Below are 18,903 nucleotides of genomic sequence, written 5' to 3' on the forward strand. Positions count from 1 at the left end.
GAAAATGTTTTTAAGTGAACAGCCTTAGCTTCATGAAGGACATAGGCAATAGCAAGCTGTTAGCAGATGGTTTTATAATGGCTCTCATGCAGTGGTGTGGATTTGCCTTCCAGGTGAGGATGAGCTGCTCAGCCCTCCCCAGGACACAAGCACAGGTTTGGAGGAAGTGATGGAGCAGCTGAACAACTCCTTCCCCAGCTCCAGAGGTGAGCGCTGCTGCCCACGGCAGATGAGAGGAAAGCAGATAAAAGCGCTTTCTGTTCCTTGATGTTTTCAGGGGGTTGTGTTTTGGTTTCAGGTTTTTTGCTGTTCTTTGTTTTTGTTTTAACAATAACTGTAGAGAAACTTGTCTTATTTAGAGTGATGAAGCAGCCTGCTCCTCCTTTACCTTAAACTACCTCCACAGGTAGCCCTCGCTAGATATGTGGATAAAAAATGTCTGTCTGAGACTTTTCCTGAGTATTTTCTTCTCTTCCCTTTTGCCACATTCCTTTTCTCACAGCTTCTCTCCTTTTCAGTCAGTCCCCTTGCTGATTTATTTTTAATATGTCCTAGCACATTTTTCTTCTATCCTTACCTTTCTCCAAGAAGAATCTGGTTTGAAATAATATTAAACTTCTGAGTCAAAGTTCTCAACCTTGTAGCACTTGGGTCCAGAGTGGTGGAGGAAGAACACGTGGGCTGCTTGTTTGTGCAGCGTAGGCTGCGCTTGTGCGTACAGCCACAGCATTTCTCTCAGGGTTTCCGTTTTGCTCATTCCTGTTGTTTGCTAAAGATAAGCATTTGTATTACTGGGATTTATTTGCCCAACCTTTTTTCATTTAAGAAGGTCTTTTCTGAGTGCAGAGAAAATACTCTGCTGCCAAGAAACATGGCTTGGATTCCTAGCAGGAGATGGGAAGTTTGGGATATTACCTGTTGCTGTGAAAGAAGGCTCAGACATAACCTCTTGGCAAAAGAAAGTCCCAGTGTCTATTGACAGCCTGTTAAGTGGATTTCAGTAGGGGCATAGACTTACTGCAGGGCCTCTTGCACAGGTTTCACACATCACCCAGAGGTTCTTCTTTAGTAGATAAATGTGTTAACCATCATGCTAGACTTTCAGTGAAGTCAAGTTTTCTCCATCATTTGATTTCAAAGCAAATTCAGCCCTCACCAGGTATCATCTGTGAGCAGTATAAACTGCATAAGATCTTATGCTATAGATCAAAAGATGGAATTGTTTAAAAAGATATTATTGAAGAAAAATCTAATAAAATATATTAACTACGTTCATCTCCACCTCAACATTATATGAAAAAGTTGTATGTCCAGCCCTCATTTTGCCTACATATTAATGATCTGAGACCAGATGAAAAATCTTGCAAATACTGATATGTAGATAAAAATGGACTTATTTTTAAGGTTGCTGTGTACACAAGGTGGCAACAGACAGTGCTTTCTTATCAGTGACCATAATTTGTGTAAATATGTTGCATTTAGGAGATCTTGCATAATCGTATGTGTCTAGATGTAGATACCCTATGTGTTAAAATAGTCACCAAATATGGTATCTAATTTGTAATCATAGCTGATGACACTGACAATGTTTCATCTTAAAAACAAGCTTAGTTTTAAGTAAAATAGGAACAATTAATGAAACAACAGTTAATGAGATATTTGAAATACAGAAATTCATAAATAGGTAGAGATCACTCTATTATATATCACTTCCTACTGACTGAGAATACAAAAGTTTTTTAATTTTATTTTACTAGTGAAAAATACATAGCTTCATGAATCAAACTGACAGAATATAAAGTTAAGTGGGGAAAAACAAAAATATTTGAAATTGGTAACATCAGTTAATATTTTAATTCTGTAAGTTAAGCTATAACTTTAATTCCTGGGATGCAAAATGTGGTCATTTAAATACAGAGAAAGAATGTATTCCCTTATTTTGTTTCCCCATTCAGTAACTATGTTAAACATGTAGTATGTAATCACAAGCATCCCTAAAAAGAGATTGCAGCTTATATACTTTCCTAACTGACTAGCAGCCATACAGGACAAAAATACTCTCTAGTTGTGTGGAGGGCTGTGGGTGAGGAGGAGGCACAGTCTTTGTTTGACATGTCTTCTGTCCTCCTCAGGCAGGCCGTGAGAGGAGCTTGTGGTGCAGCAGCCAGGAGCAGGCACAGGCCCTGAGGCAGAGTCAAGCTTCCCACAGGACTTTTCTTCTGGGCCTGACCAAGGCACTGTCGGGCTGAGCCAGGATCTGCCCTTTCCTCTCTCTTTGTTACACAAAAAGATTAGTCCAGCTGTGAGAAAAAGTCATTCGCATTTTGGAGAATTGTACCAGGTTTTGGCTAAAGATATTAGGACCTCCATTAGGTTTCTCTGTTCTTCATGTATCTTTTGATGCATTCGCACGAATGCCGTGTTTGGATAATTGCTTTTGGTTGAGGAATAGGAATGGTCAGGACCCCTGTGAGAAATAGTTTGTCCTACAACCAGTGCAAATGGATTTCCATTCACTGGTTGATATAGAAGGCTAGTGACATTGTCAATTTTACTGAGATCTCATGCAAACTTCAGTTGTTGTTTTCTTCTACTCCCTTTTAACAATTAAATGATATTCAACTGATACCTGCATAAACAAAGCTTACATCCACAACTAATTTGCCACAGCCTCATGGAGGCCTTTATTGTGAGATGAAAGATGCTGTAGTCAGTCAGTTTCCACAGGCATCAGGGATATGACTTACGATTTACAAGACTGCAGGACAGAGAAAAGGAAGCACCGTTGACTGGTCTCAGTAAACCACTGAATCAGGGGCCTTTTTGCTGTTGAGGTGCAAATCTGTATCTCAGGTTTCTTATCTATAATAAAAGATCAAAGTGTAATTGCAAAAGAGTGAAAGCAGTTTGGCAAAGCAGCCCGAGAAGAGGGCACAGTCTAAGGATTCAGACGTGGTGCAAGTAATATTTTATTTCTTTGTGTTACAGGTTGCATTGAATCTCAAGCTATTTGTATGTATTCAGGAAACAGAACAATAAGCCAAAACAAGCGCTGAGCACAGACCTATAACAAATACATTTCCTTATATTAATTCTAACTAAGTAGAATTATAACATTGTCAAATGCAAGGAACTCAGTCACCGCAGTCTGGCATTCAGGAGTGTGTTGTGATACAGGAGCTTATGAAATATTATTTTAAAGGTGAATTCAAACTACTTGGATAAAGTGGCACCATGTGTGATGCATACTATCTTTAGGAATTAAAACTAGAAGGAAAATGGATTAAATGCCCAAGATTGACTAGTGCTAGAAGCACCTTTGTTTATTTCTATACTAATGCTGCAGAAGAAGTCCGCTATGATATTCATAGACCATGCAATTCCAGAAGAGCTGCAGAGGACACAGGGCACTCATGAAAACCTACCTAGATTGAAAGCAAGAATAACGAAATCAAGGAAGGGACAACCATCCATACAAATAGCCTGAAATTTATACATGGAATCAATGAGGAAATCTAGGGATGTATTAAAAGGTCTGAGAAGTTACTGGCAGGACATTAAATGTGGGTTTCCTTTGTGGCCTGTAAAAATAAACATGTTAAATTTCAAACTAAATGTCCAGCTCCAGCATGTCACAGCATAGGGAGTGATATGCCTTTTGAATCAGGGACATAATTCTGGGTATCCTGTTGCCATTAGGATAATGGTAACTTGGAGGAGCACAGAACAATATCACAAGAGTGAACTGGACTCTGAAGGCTTTGGTTCATTAGAAAAGTTCAGAGCTGAATAAGCAGCGAAGAGAGAAAAGGACTGAATAATTGTGCTTGGGTGCACAGATGTATAGTTGAACATCACAGGATACAAATTAAAACCAAAATATTTAGTCTAAATTAAGATTTGCTCTGACTGGGAAATAGTTTTCTAAAGCAAGTAGTAGCTCTTACTTTGGACTTCTGAAACAAAGCAGTAAAATGTAGTAGTAATTAATTGTCACTGACCTGGTGATAGATTTTGTTGATTGTGATATTTTCCAGGCTTTTGCTGCATAGAGTTGTTTTTAGAAGGGCATCAAGGCTTCATAGCATCATTCTGAATGTATTTTAGAGAAGCATGTTTTAAACAAGTCATGTCATAGACCTTCATAAGCAGATCTCAGATGCAACAACTGTTGCTGAGTTACTGTATACCTTTTATAGGGATTTTTCTTTTTTCAGTTTAACCTTGTGGCAGTTCTTGGCATTTCCTAAGGAGCAGAGGGCCTCCATGTTCTTTGTACAGCTGACTGTTGGTGCCAAAAGCTGTTTCATTTCTGGAGAGGGAAATTCTGCTGAATACCTGATGATTGCTGTCCTTAAGGAATTTTTCTTTCTTTTTAATCTACAGGGTTTCCCATCCATTCCTCTTTTACTTTGCTGCTCCCAGCAAATTCACAACTGCTGCAGCTGCTTGAAACAGCTGCTGTGCTAACTCAAAACAGATGTCAAAGCCAGAGGTCTGACATGTAGTGGAAATCTACCATTAAATACCACCTCAGTGGTTTATTTGACCCTGCTTGATAATGGGCCACAGAGGAAAAGATTTTTCACGCTGTATTTGTGCCCAAGCTACTAAATCTCCAGGGAACTGGTTCACAGTTAGAAAGTAAGATTGTCAGGCCAGTATTTTTAAAGCCAATCCATCTCTCCTTCAGCACTGAGGACAAACAAGTTGCACTGCTTCAGGTGGATCTCATGGTGGACCAGGCAGTGTTTTGTGGTTATGGTTCTGTGGCAAATGCTTTCTATGAATGAAGCTCAGAGAGGAATTTAGGGGCAGAAGTTCTTGAGCTAACTGAAGTTGGGGAGAGAGCTTCCCAGACTTTCACTGCAGAGCCCTTGCTGGTGGATAATGAGGAAGTGGGAGCCAAGAAGTGATTAGAAATGAAACCATGATGGCTTAAAAGAGCTAAGAGGCCATGACATCACTTAAAAACATTTGGAGAGGGATCAGTATCACTGTTATTATTTAACATAGTATTGCTTAATACAGATGTTGTCTCGTGCAGTGAAATTACAAGACCCCACAGCAATAAATAAATGAAACTAAGAATAGCACCATATTTTTACAAGTTTTGTTTTATTTTTATCTCAGTCACATAAAAACGTACCAGACACATTCTCTCATCTTACTCTTGCGTCAGCCAGGCTCTGTCATGAATGGGACTAATGTCCTAAGTGGAACTAGCAACTTTTAGCACTGCAACTAATACAGTTTCTCTGACAGCAAAACGTCTTACAATGCTGACTTCTATTTTCACACTTTACTGAATTAGTGGGAGAGTACCCTAAAGTTATTATACTGTGGGGTATTCTGGAAATAGTCTTCCAAATGAGCTACACTGGCCCCTTCTGGACTGTATTCCCTTCTCTGTGCCGTGGTCCTGCATGCCACATCAGTGAGCCCAGATGACTGAGATCCTTTGTCACTCCCCTGTGGCACAACAGTAATGAAGTGGCTGAGCTTCTCTGCAGATTTCTGCTGGGATAGTGATGGGGGAGGCTAGATCTTTCATGGTTTATAATGCTCAGTCCTGATGTAGACTGAGAATATGTTAATGAATTTAACAAAATGTCAAGCAACTTTTTTTAAGAAAAAAAGCTGTTTGCAGATCCAGATCTCTTCCCTCTGCAGCCTGTCCCTCTCCAGAGTTCAGTGAGAGGGGCAGTGCAGTAGATGCTTTGTGCTCTCTGCTTTGATCTAAATCTGCATAGATGCATGAAGTTTTTATTAGTGCCTCTGCTTTCGGTTTGGATTTGGTCACTCTCTGTGTACCTTTGCTTGTGATGTAATATCATGCAGAGTTTCAAGAAAGACAAAGAAAGACAGACTCTTCTATTTTGTAAGGGCAGGAAATCTTGATTTGAGCAGAGATAATAGATAATTAGGCACCCATGGATTGTGTATCAGTATTTTGATACCTTGTAGAATACAGATTTTGAGAACTGCAGCAATACAATCTTCTTCCTCTGCAATTTATGCTAAACCATACTCCTTGCCTGAAAACTTAGAGACACACATTCATTCATATACAAAGAAGAAAATAAAGTAAAATCCATTAAACCCTTTTTAATCTTCCTCCAAAAGAACTTCGTTGTTACTCTAGTAGTGCTACTCTTTGTTGCTTTTAACAAATTCTGAGGCTGGTTACTCACCACAGACTTTCCTCACCAGCTGTTTTGTGCAGCGCAGAGCTATCCCAGTTACCTTGAAACACATTTATTTTCAAGCAGAATCCAGTCTGTCTCATGTAGATATTTAAATTAGACACTGCGTAGCTGCAATTTTAGATGCTTGTGCAGACAGGTAGGCATTTCTTAAGACCTGCAAAAGCATTCAGTATTTTGCATGTTGGCAGTTCCTTCTCTCCTCTTGACCCAAGCCAAACCGTCTTCTGCTGGATCTCATTCATGCCCCAGGACTCTTGCACACCATGCTGCAGTTTCTGGGGGCCTTAGGTAGAATGCCTACTCATCTAAACCTTGGGGCTCTTCCTCAGAAGACCAAAGCATGCAATGGATTTTATGTATCTTCATTTTCAAGGATTTTCTGTTACACGATTTATATTGGTGAGAGGTTCTCATCTTCCCTCCTGGGAGGCATTTTTCAGAGGATTCATGGCTCCTGATAAAAGCCCCAGGAGAGTTCCTAGGCTGTGTAGGCGCCCACGTAAGTCTGAGAGAGTTAGGCAGTCCTGCGAAGTGAAGTCCTGAAAACTGAAGCAACACCTCTCCCGTCCGTCAAGCTCACTCTGGTACCTCTATACACCAGCAGCACATGTGGTATAGTCAAGGCTCCCCTTAGGAGCAGAATAAAAACCCATATACAGAGGATGACTTCAAAGCTATTATTATAATTTCTAATAGTATGTATGCTATTAGGGAGAGGGAGAGGGGTAGGCAGGGAATAAAACTTCCTCTGTCGTGTAAATCGTACCCTTTGCTGTTCAGGCCCTTCAGAGGTTGCCCCAGCCGTTTCCGTTGCCTGGAGTTTGCAGCTGAGCAGTGGCTCGGACCTGTGGTGGTCAGTGATGCCATTCACTCCCTCCACCCTCTCCTCCTCTCCTTTGCCACCTCTGCTCAGCTTTGCTCTGTTGCTGACCCTTGTTCTGCTCCTTGTGAAATACCTGCAAAGCTATTTATTGTCTTCCTTCCCTTCTCCTGCAGGCTGCTGTACCTAGAAAAAAACTGGGCAGCAATTAGGTTACTGTTATGCTGACCGGTGTGTTCTCCTATCTCTATCTGTCTCTCTCCCCATTGTCCCATACGTCATTTACAATTACATTGTTTACAGCAGCTCTGGGGCAAAGATCATCCTCCTTGAACAGCATCTACTGCAGTGACTTTCTTGCCTAAGGCTACATACAAAGTCTGGCCATACTGGTGCTTGCAGTAGTGTACCCGTGACAGTGGGATGCTGCTTCAGGAGGCAGCAAACATCTTATTGTCACTGGCTGTGTGATGGGAAGGGGGGTGGGGGAGTGTTTCTGCTGTTGATTGACACCTAGCTTTCTTTTCTTAAAAACAAGTATGCTATGATAAGTGTTTGGGAAGAATCGGTGTGATCAAAGTATGACTTCCGTGAAGGCTTGTCAGGAACATCTTTTCAGCTAAACCCATTAATGACTCCTCTGTTTTGGCAGTACAACTTGAAAGTGATGAGATACTTTCCCTTTTTTCCACTTTTACTTGATTATTTTTTTTCCCTTTCTCCCTCTGCACCCTCAGTTTTACCATGCTTGCAGATCAGCTTGTTGGAAACACCTTTTGGAATATGTTTATCTTGAATGTGAGCATGTTATATTCCAGTGTACAGCTCTAGGTGTGAAATGTGTGTGTGTGTGTACACTTATGTGTATATATGAATGTATACCTGTATATATGTATGTAGGCCATAATAAAATGTAAAGTGTCTGGGTTGCTTTGATGTTGGGGAAACAGAATTTTACCACTAATACGGATTAGTAGAAGTACTCAAACTGAGGAAATTTGGATGCTCAGAAAGTGAATTCAGATCTTCTCTGCAATTCTTATCCTCCACTGAAAGGTCTGTAAGTTGGTTTTAGTAGTTTTCTCAAGTGTTTTTGCTAGGTTAAAACCAAACCTCTGATTACAGAACTGTTCTTGAATATATCGGCTCAGAATCATCAGTGGATTTCAGTTTAAAGCAGAAATGCAGTTATATTAAATTCCTAAGTGGAAGTTGAAGTCTCTCTTACAGTATAAAATATATATTCGTGTGTGTTTTTTTTCCTTTCTTTGCTGATATTTCTTCCACTTCCTCTCTCTGTTCCTAAAGGACGAAATGCCCCAGGAAAGCCAATGAGAGAGGTTAGTGAGATGCAGGCTCACTGCCATGGCTTCTGTTTGTCACAGCTTGCTTTCTGTGCCCAGCATGCGTGTGACGGCAGCACGGGTTTGCTTGGGTTTGGTGAAGGGCGGGGGTGGTTTTATTTTGCTTTGAGTTTTGTTTGATTTCGCTGAGTGCATTCCCCATGTGTGCTCTAACAGTAGCGTACCTCTCAACTTTCAGTGGAGGCAATGTCAGCTCAGGGATCAGCATTTTCTTACATCCTCCCTGAGTGGAAACTCAGGAATGGGGAGGAGAAAATAATAACACTGAAATTAAGCCTCTGTGTGATAAAATGCGATCAGCAAATATGCTGTGGTCATTGACTTACGTTCTGTTGCTCTTGTATGTAAGCACAGCAGGGAGACCTATGTCTCTTGCTGTTCTGCTTACATACTCACAATTGTGTTTACATATATGTGCCAATATGCCAACCATCATCTCCAGTTACTAAATAGTTTTTTTATTTTTCTCTAGAACAGTGAGAGTTGAGAGGTATAAGAGATTCAGGTGTTGTTAATTTCCTGATATACTATTGCAGAATGAAGAATGCTACTAACATTCACCAGCTCCACAGTGTTGTATTCAGCAATGCAAATATGCAATGGTTTTCACTGTGCACTCCGGACATGGTTGGTTTGATGCAAAATAGACTGTAGAATTTGTACATTGCTGCTTGTTAATGGAGGAAAACTTTTTGCACTGTGTTGTCATAGCACCTTTGAAAGTATTTCCAGAGAGCCTTGGTTTTTCCTCTGTGAAGCTGCTCTTGACTTGCCAACCAGATACAATGTTTGAAAGATGAATTCCTAGCGAAAATTATTATTAAAGATAAAATATTCGGAGCCTGCCTGAGTGCAATTGCAAGTAGCTGCGAAATGACCTTTCCCGCATAGAAGGTGTTTGGTGTGGATGAGGCAGGAATTGAAGGGTAACCAGGTTTGCAGACTTCTGCTGGTGCGGAGAGGGAGGCTCATGGAAACACACTGCGCTGGGGCTTTTAGCAGAGCTGTTGTGAACCCCCAGTCACTGGCAGGCTACCCTGGGAAAGCCAGGATTTGTTCTAATGCAGTGCTTTGAAATACAGTGGTTCTCTGCATTGGCTGTAGAAGCGGACACAGGTCCACCTACTTTGAGGTGTAAGATCCTCAGTGCAAGTTAAGTCTGTCCTCAAATGGCAGATCCTCTCATATGGATCAAAAAAGGGTGCTTGGGCTGTCATCAACAGACTGCACCAGTCCAGAAATTTTATGGAAATTATTTCCTGTTCAGCCCTGCATATGTTCTCGGATCATACAGTCTGAGAATTGTTCTCCGATTCAGCAAAATAGATTGTTGATTTCCACTATCCTCATTCGTATTTATGCATATTATTCAGAAAAACCTTCTGCTGCTGAGGGCATATTTGATACAATTAATAGAATAAATAAAATAAAATAGAAAAAAGGGCATGTCCTACCTGATCAGATTCCAGCAGCTTAACCCTAAAAAAGTTGACTTCATTGAATCACTCACCGCTCTCCAGTGGTATTTGTGCTCACTGATGGTTCCAGAGGGGACATAGTAACTTGCAGAGCTGAATATAAAATGCAATTCTCTGCCTGCTTACGAAGTACATGAGCTAAGGTATAGAACAACTTTTGCTTTATGTGTGAATCCATTTGCGCAAAGGCAGATCATGCAGTTTTAAAACCCCCCCGGCCAGGTTTTGATCCCATTGCTCACATTAGGTATTGTCTTCATGTGTAATCCCATGGATTTCGTAGCATTACTTGATAGGAATAAGGGTATCAAAATCCAAGCCACCAACAGGAAGGATTTTTCTTTTGTTGGGGAAGGGTTAGAAATCTGTGCTGCTAAAAAAGGCACTGCATTGTATTTGAGTTTCTTAATTTACTTTCTATCCACTCTTTCGAGTCCGAATGCTCCACATTTATTTCTCTGACAAGCTGTAGTAGATCATTATTCAGTTACTGTGCCCTCACCCGAGGGCCTTCATTCCAGCAGAGCCTCTAAAGCAAATTCAGCAGATGTGAAACTCATCATTCTCTATGTGACCAGAAGTGATGCAGTTAGTGTCTGCAGAAATAGGTGTCTCCTGCTTTCAAAGCAAATGCACCTGTGTTAATATTCCCTCCATTTTTTAAGGCTAAGTTAATACCGTCCATGTCCATTTTGGGCTTGATCACTACATTTCAAAGTGTGCACTAGTTCTTTTCTTAAACGGTAGCATCTTTCAATCTTTCAGTGCCTCAAGCATGGAGAAAACTTTCTCAGCTTAAATGTTTAAAAAAAAAAAAGAATGGAATGAATGCCATTTTTGGTGGTGTTACTTTTAAAATATGCGTAACAATGAATGGAAAGCTATGATTAATATTTTTTGTAAGTACTTTTGGGGTAGTATTTTTCTCACTTGCTTCTTAATTAAAAATGTCTCTGTCCTACATTTCCAACTTAGGGCAAGTAAGCAAGTATTCAGTAAGTAGAGGAAGCAGAGCTCTACAGAAACAGTGAATTTGAGCTCTTATTTACGTAGTGGGCATTATAGAAGAGGATGCATTCATCGCACATACAGTACCGGGAGATTATTGCGTATGTTGTTCTCAGCTATTTGCAGTCTGGATTGACCTAGCTGTTACTCCCATCTGCAAGAGAGGCAAAAAAACTGCTGGCGGTGCAGCAACGCCCAGCTGAGGGTTCGCCAGTGGAGTGGCTGGAGCACATCTATGGTGCCAGCTCTGCTGGCCAGTCCTCCTGTCCCGTGACTGCCCCGGAGACTGAGGTCCCCGAGCTGTTGCACTTTACAGTCCAGCTATTAACATAAACTGCAGTCAGCAGTGGTTTATGGTCGTGCTCTGAGCTGTAAACTCAGATGGCTCGGGAGGAGGCACACAGTGGTTCAGTTTTTCTGCAGAAAGAATTAAGACCTGTGCTAGAGAGGTAGCGTGGATGGTGTGGGGGAGCGGCAGCCATGTCTCCTTAATCACCCAGCACACCTCTGTGCAGCTTTTGTGGAGGGAGATTGGATTCGAAGCATGGTTATTTCAAAAATATGGCAGCAATTACCAGAGAAAAGAAAAAAAGACTAGCAGACATCCCTGTTATTTTTATATATTAAAAGAATACCTAGGCATCCCTGGATGCATAAGGTCGTCTCAGCCCATGTTTTAGTTGCCTGAACAATTTAGCAGTTTGTACCTACTGTGGCATACTTCTGAAAGGCTTTTCTTCTATATTTTTGATTGAAGCTATTCTTTCTATACCTAGCCTCTTTCTATAAAACCAGTTTGCCTTTGTTAGCTTTACAGCTCTGTATCTGACAGGACAAAATAGTATTAACAAATACTGATTTTTTTCTGAAGATGGGGTTTAGCAGTTTGGGTTGCTCTGAGTCCATGGAAGGGTGATCACTCTTCCCAAGCTGGGAAGGAGTGGTGTTGGAGTCCCTGAAGAGCCCTGGAGTCCCATCGTTGTTTCTAGAAACAACAGATCACAACAGATCTGAACGAGAGACCGTGACCCCACAGGCAGCAGTGCCTCTCATGTCTGGCTAGCCAGTTACGACTCTCAGCACTGCCCCGTCTCGTGTCTGCAGGTTGCTGCAGGTGAGAAAAAGAATATTTAAAGCCTAGAGATTTCTTGGAAGTGGTTTTCAGGGTCAGGATGTTTGTGGGGATGCTGCAGGTGACTCCAGTTATACCAGAGTTGTTCCGATAAAGCCTTGATAGCACGTGCTGCAAACGTACCTCAGCCGTGTCAGAGTTTCAGGTAGATAAAGCAAACCAGTGGCAGTTACTTTTCTGTTTATGTAAGCATCTCCCATCTAAAATATGTTCTTGCTCTCATATGGCTTTGTCAAATTTTCACTTTCTGTGGTGTAATTTGCTGGATTGATCTCAGTCTGCAAGGTGCCAGTAAGAGAGATTATCCCTTACATCTAAAATAAATGTTGTAGCATACAACTACTTTAAGGTAAGCTATGTTTTGACCAAAACTTGGCAGAGATTTTTCCTAAGCTGTTACTTGGCGTGCTGATGACCAAATTACAAGTTTTTGCTTAGGATGAACAGGATGACTATGCATTAATGATTTATGGATGAAATTGCTGTTTGATGCATCTCTTTCTCTGTGCATTAGTGCGATTAGCAAAATGTCACCGGATTAGAACCAACTATTTCTTTGCATTGATACCTGGCAAAGTGTGCCATGCATAGCACAGCTCACTATCAAATGGGCAGCTTGTTGAGCAGTTAGCATTTAGGTACGGCATAGTTTTGTGTAATGAATGCTACATTTAAAAAAAACAAAACAAACTAAAAAAAACCCCACTTTAGAAACTAGTATTTAAACGTAAAAGGTGTTAGCAGTTCTCCAGAAGAAGCAAACTTCTATGGATATTTCTTAGGTAATTTTTTTTCTATTCCGTAAATGTTGATGAATATTAACTAAGTCACTCCAAGTTCCTATGTACTGTAGAAATTTCAGCTGTGCAGAACTACCGTAATATTTGAACAATTGGAACAGGATGGTGAGTTTGATTTGTCCCACAGGGAAGGTTCACTCCTGTTGTTAGAGAAGACAGTTGTGTCAGGAGGGACGCCCACCGTGTAGATGGGCAACGGTAACAGTCAGGCTCCAGCACGTTACAGGTGGGGGCTGCATGGAAAGTGTACCCTGGATACCCTGGTCATGCCCTTTCTTCATTTGGGTACTCCTTCCTCAAGGACTGTGGTGAGGACTCGGCATCCACGCTAATGCAAAGCGTTCCTGGGAAGCAGGGCTGTGGGCAGATGGCATTGCACCCGCCATGGTTTTCCAGACAGATACTCTATTGCAACTACTCCAAGGGGGTAAATCAAATCCCTGAGGCTGTAGCAACATTTTACTGAGTAATACTTCCCCTGATAGATACTTTCAGTTACTGGCACTCTGCAGCTTGGGCACTTGTTGAGTTGGAGGTCACATGCGCTTCTTTGCATCTAAATAAATCTTTCTTCAGTGATTATTTTCTAACTCCTTTTTTAACTCATTTATGTGTTTGGCCTCAACATCAGCCTGTGGCGATGAGTTCAGTAATACAATTACGTGCTGTGTGGAGTATAATTTCCTTCTGCTTGTTTTAAGACCTTCTGTCTGCTCATTCCTCCTTGTCCTTGCAAGAAATCTCCCTCTTCAGTCATGCTTTTTCAAGGAGGGAGACTCCAGATGGGATTCAGTTGTTTCAGCCACGATGTCTCTGTCGTTTGAGATGCCAGACGGTGTTTGAGACAGTCATAGAGGGCTGCAGATCTGACACAGGACTTGCAGGAGACCCATGCTCTTCTGAACAGCAGCTGGAGACCAGGCAGGATCTGCAAAGTGCCTAAAATGGCAACTTTTGGCAATTTAATCTCCCCACCTTCAAGTCTGTTTAGTCCCTAACTGTGTTGAAGCCATTTCTTACTGCTGATCAGCGTTGCTACCTTTCCTTTCATCTGCAGCAGTGGTAAAATGAGTGTGAGAAAAAGTTACAGGTTTCATCTCCAGAATTGTACTCTGCGTTTATTTATCACTCCTGTGTAGGAGGACCATGCGTTGTGGTTATATCATCTTAGGACTTTATAGTGGTTGCAGGTGAGGAGAAATGCACAAGTGAACCACTGTATAGTAGTTACATTGTATAGTAATATTATAGTAGTATACACTGTATAGTAGTATAATAGTAGTTAATTGTGGTATCTTTATTTCTGCTGGACTGCTGTCTGAAAAGCAAAGGATATTTTTAAAATGATTGAACTGCAGCCGTTCAGTTTGGTCGTCATTTTAGCTATCCCTGCAGGTATCCTGCTGGGACCTCTTAGGTTTAATGATTTAGTTAATTACTGCTGATCTGTTTGTTTCTGTTTTTCTCTTTGATAGAACATTGAATTGTCAAACACTTGCAGCACCAGTTGGAAACTTTTCTGTGATGTCAATGGATTTAATCATTACTTTTGGTGAACGTTTGTAACGATACAGCTTCATTGCTAACGGGGGGGTTTTTTGGAACACAAGCGTGCTGGCTTATTGTCAACATAGTTTACCGTAGCCATTCAAAGTACTGTTTCTTTTAAGTGTTCTGCAAAACTTTTGCCAACAGCAACATATTAGACTCATCTAGGAGACTTTTGGAAAGTACTCTCTGGTGTACTCCGCTGGGGACGGCGGCGAGCGGTACATGGAGGGCGATGGATCTGTGCTCAGCCTTTTCTGTAAAATGTTCCTACCAGTCTGCTGCCGTGTCTTCTTTGTTTAATTTCCTTTGACTTTCTTTTTCAGGCCACAATGTAGGGAGCCTTTTCCACATGGCAGGCGACTTGGGAAGAGCGATGGAAACCTTAGTGACAGTGATGACCGACGACAAGGTGTTAGAATAGCAAGATGTGTTTTACAACTTCAGGCGTCCCGCATGGTTTTTATAATATTCATACTACAAAGAGGATTAGACTGTAAGAGTTTACAAGAAAACAAATCTATATTTTTGTGAAGGGTAGTGGTACTATACTGTAGATTTCAGTAGTTTCCTAAGTCTGTTACTGTTTTGTTAACAATGGCAGGTTTTACACGTCTATGCAATTGTACAAAAATTATAAGAAAGCTACATGTAAAATCTTGATAGCTAATTAACTTGCCATTTCTTTATATGGAACGCATTTCGGGTTGTTTAAAAAAATTTATAACAGTTATAATGAAAGATTGTAAACTAAAGTGTGCTTTATAAAAATAATTGTTTATAGAAACCCCCTTTAAAAAAACACAAAAAAAAAAACCTGAGGCAGTGCATTTGTTTAGTATCATTTCAGCTCTGTAACTGCATCAGAGAGATTCATGTCCTGTGTTCTTTTCCTTGCCTATCAAAGAGAAAAAAAAAAGAAAAAAAGTATTTCCTGCAGCGACATCAAAACGGCCAACTTGATTTCTCATTGGTTTTGTCTGACTAGGGCTGGCTTAAAAAAAAAAATTCTCTTGAACTTCTAAGGTAGTTGCTTCACTTCTTTCCAATAAAACTAAGAATTACATTAATTACACAGCTAGTTTGCAATAATTAAATGAAAGAGCACATTACATGACAGAGCCTGCAAAAAATTAATGAAAAAAACAGAAAAGAAAAGCCCCAGAACAAAGAAGGAAAGGAAAGAGCTTAATGACCATCCTATGCGCCAGCGTTTCCTCTGCTGACTAGATTCCTGAATGCTATTAGTAAAGGAACGTAGAAATTGCCTTACTAGGTTAAACCTTTGGACCTTGGTGTCCGGTACCCCGCTGGCCGTGGCCAGCAGCCAGTGCTTCAGCAGGAGCTGGGTACAGCTTTCCCCCACCCGCTGCCATCGCTCGCCTCACCTTTGCTGGAGAGGAGAGAAGAAAGGGAGAAGTTCCCTCCTGACCCCCTGTGGGATCAGCTTCTGATCTGAAGCACTTGCAGAGTGCTCACAGAGCATCTTCGCTTGTCCAGCTCTCAGTGCTCTTAATGAGCACGAAGCAGCTCGATTCTCTGGAAAATAAAACCAGAGCTTTCCACAGTACGTGTCTCAGCCTGCTACAGCAGCCAGTCCCAAGGAGCTGTAAACGCTGCGAGCAACCTTTGGGAAAGGCTGTAGAAGAGTTACTGCTGTTCTTGCGCGCGTGTAGTGATCAGGTGAAGGTAGCCACACTGCTCCATGAGATATTTATCACCAAAACAAAGCCCTGGTCCTTTATCCTTCCCCATTTCTCTCTACAAGTAATCCCGCACAATTAACAATAATGTGAGAAAGAGAGGAACTGATAGCAAAACAGATTAGCCAGCTTGACTGCAGCTCGTGAGAGGTAGGTTTGGGTATGAGGTGCTGTCAGCAAAAGCTTTACCACTTCATTTCCTTTACCAGCTTTTAATTTTACCTTAGAATGCGTAGAAACACACCGTCTGACTTTATATTGCAAGAGTAAAAAAATCTGTTACCTCTTCTTGTATGAAGTGTAATTAAACTTGGGAAAGATTTTATTTTGAATGCTAGTTAACATTGAACATGGCTAGTCATGCTATTTCTACCTCACTTTGGTTTTGTGGTGTTCCTGACAATTACGTACAGATAACGTTACATCATCACCACGTGTCCATTGTGTGACCAGGTCTCATCATTTAAATAATGCCAATGACAATAATCATTTACAAAAAATAAGTACAATCCCCCCCCCCAAACCTCTGCTTTCCTAGTAAAGAGCTTTTTTAACACTTTATTACAATAAGAACCCTCGGTATTTCTCATGGTCTTTTTTTATCAGAAGGTTTAAATTGAGATCTGAGAAAGAAATGGGTTTCTTCTTTTTTTTCCCCTTATACATTAAACCTTCTCTTCAGAAAAAACATGGAGGAAAAATGGATTGCACGGTTGTTTTCATCAGGGTTTTGTTTTGTTTGTTTTACTTTCTAGATCTTAGTTTTGGAGTGAGTCTGTCAAAAAATATTTAAAAAGTTGAAAGCTTTATTGCTGCTTTTTTAAGCATAATTTGGGAAGTATTTCATATTCCTTATAATGACAAAGTATTAAACTGTAAAACATAATCAGTGTAGTTGAATACATAAATACCATATGGCATGTTATTTCATTGTTACTCAGTACTGGTTTATTACTTGGATATCATAATATATTGTGTTTTAACACCCAACACTGTAACATGTACTAATTATTTTTATAAACTTCTGTTTTACTGCATTTTTTCACAACATACCAAATTTCACCAAATATATGCCTTACTATTGTATTATATACTGCTTTACTGTGTATATCAATAAAGCACGCAATTATGTTATAAAAGGTGCAGTATTTTTTATCGAGGTTCAGCAGTCACCGGGTGCGTCTCCTCTCCAGCAGTCTTCGCCCGGGCTGTGGGCCCAGCACCCCCTAATGCCAGTTGCCGAACCCCCTTGTTAGTGGCATCTCGGTGCCTCAGCCAACTCCCTGGAGGGCAGGGTTCTGCCAGCAGCACTCAGGGCTTGGCAGAAGAGGAGAAGCAGCTCTACCTCCCTGGTTTGGGTTTTTCTCCCCTGTTGAAGTTGTGGGCCTCCTGTTTTTATGGTTCCCAAGCTTTTTGGAGATTGCTGGCCCCACGCTTTCTGCCTCGTAGCAGAAGGGAGCTTCAGGTCAGATTGATCTTCGCTCATCAATCCAGCACTTGACGGTCTCCTTGCCACCAGGCGTAATGCTAGCAAACCCCTCTTCTCCAGGGCTTTGGGAAGGGGATGTTCCCATCAGAGAGGCTGATCACACACATCCTGTCTCGTATCTAAGAAACACGCGTAGGTTTTGATACCCAGACTCCACTCAGTTGTGTCACGATGCTGTCTTTGAGCTACCTTTTGATGGTAAAAATAATACAATGAAAATAATAAAATGCAAAGGAAAAACCAGCATATGTTTGTCTATGCATTTGCTAATACAGTGGGGGAGGAGGTGGGAATTTCCTCATTTCATTCACTTGAGGAAATAAATACACATCCCACATCTACTCTCCCAGGCTTGAGTTACTCTGGATTCACTCCTACATGAATGAATCAGTGTGTGCCTTGCTGTAATGAAGTCTCCTCTGAAGATTACACAATACACAAAGCACAGCAGCCACCAGTGACGAGACGACTCCTATTTAATTCAATTAAGCAAGAGAGAGGAGAGCTTTCTCCCTGTTGCTAATGCTGGAGTGGTTGCACACGGGGAGACGCTGTTGGGTTTGAAACCTGGCCATGAGCCAGAAGGATGAGGCTTGCGGGTGGTCTCATTAAATACCTAAATGAACTGGAATGTCGCAAAAGGTCGTGCGAGCAAGGCAGAGGAGCAGTTGCATGCTGCCTCATCCCTCCAATGCGCTGGAAGGGTCAGAGAGGGCAAAAACGACATACGTGTGCCTGACTCACATCCACGAAGCTAGGGCTGTGAAGGACAAATCCAAACCCTGGTCCTGCAGGTAACACCCTGTGGGCTGTCCATCTCTCACAAGCTTCGCACCCATAGGTGCTAACGGGTTGGCACAATGTGTGGGAACAGCTGCTACCCTGAGTAGTGCAGCTCTTAAAGTCAATGTATACAGCCTGGAGGCCACCTTCACACATTTCCCCACTCCCACAATCCCGTTATTTACAACTCCTAACATCCCATCAACAAAATCTGATATTTCTGACTGGCTCTTAAGAGTGTTTTCCTTATGTATGTTTAAGCTAAATATCCTCCTTATTTTAAGGACAAGGCTATTAAGTATTCAGTGTGTTTCCTCTGCTCTCTGGGCAGAGAGGAAGATTAGTTCTTTTTGACTGCTATGGTTAACACGCTGCCATTTACCCATAGACTTCACAGTCTTGCCTCTACTTGATAGATAGATAGATAGATAGATAGACAGACAGACAGACAGATAGATGGAAAAACTGAGGTGCTACTAGCCAGTTCAGCAGTACTGGGGTGTGGGAGGCTCCCTGAAACATCCCCACCTAGGTCACGCATCTCCCACGCTCCCCACGGCCTGTTGCGG

At 41.4% G+C, this 18,903-nt stretch overlaps 1 protein-coding gene across 14 annotated transcripts in view; it reads left to right on the forward strand.

Moving 5' to 3' along the window:
* DMD (dystrophin) overlaps window positions 1-17,201 on the forward strand; it is a 1,148,563-nt gene extending 1,131,362 nt beyond the window's left edge. For 10 of the 14 annotated variants that reach the window (XM_074814586.1, XM_074814590.1, XM_074814587.1 and 7 more), the window contains 2 exons: window positions 114-206; window positions 14,686-17,201. In XM_074814586.1, the coding sequence (XP_074670687.1) occupies window positions 114-206; window positions 14,686-14,783 (191 nt within the window). In that variant the 3' untranslated portion in view covers window positions 14,784-17,201. Of the gene's footprint in view, window positions 1-113; window positions 207-8,337; window positions 8,370-14,685 lie in introns of all 14 variants that reach the window. The other 4 variants (XM_074814589.1, XM_074814591.1, XM_074814600.1 and 1 more) reach the window with 1 other exon arrangement.
* Window positions 17,202-18,903: the final 1,702 nt, after the last annotated feature.

This window comes from Strix aluco, chromosome 2 (assembly GCF_031877795.1).
Source record: "Strix aluco isolate bStrAlu1 chromosome 2, bStrAlu1.hap1, whole genome shotgun sequence".
Taxonomy (NCBI): Eukaryota; Metazoa; Chordata; class Aves; order Strigiformes; family Strigidae; genus Strix; species Strix aluco.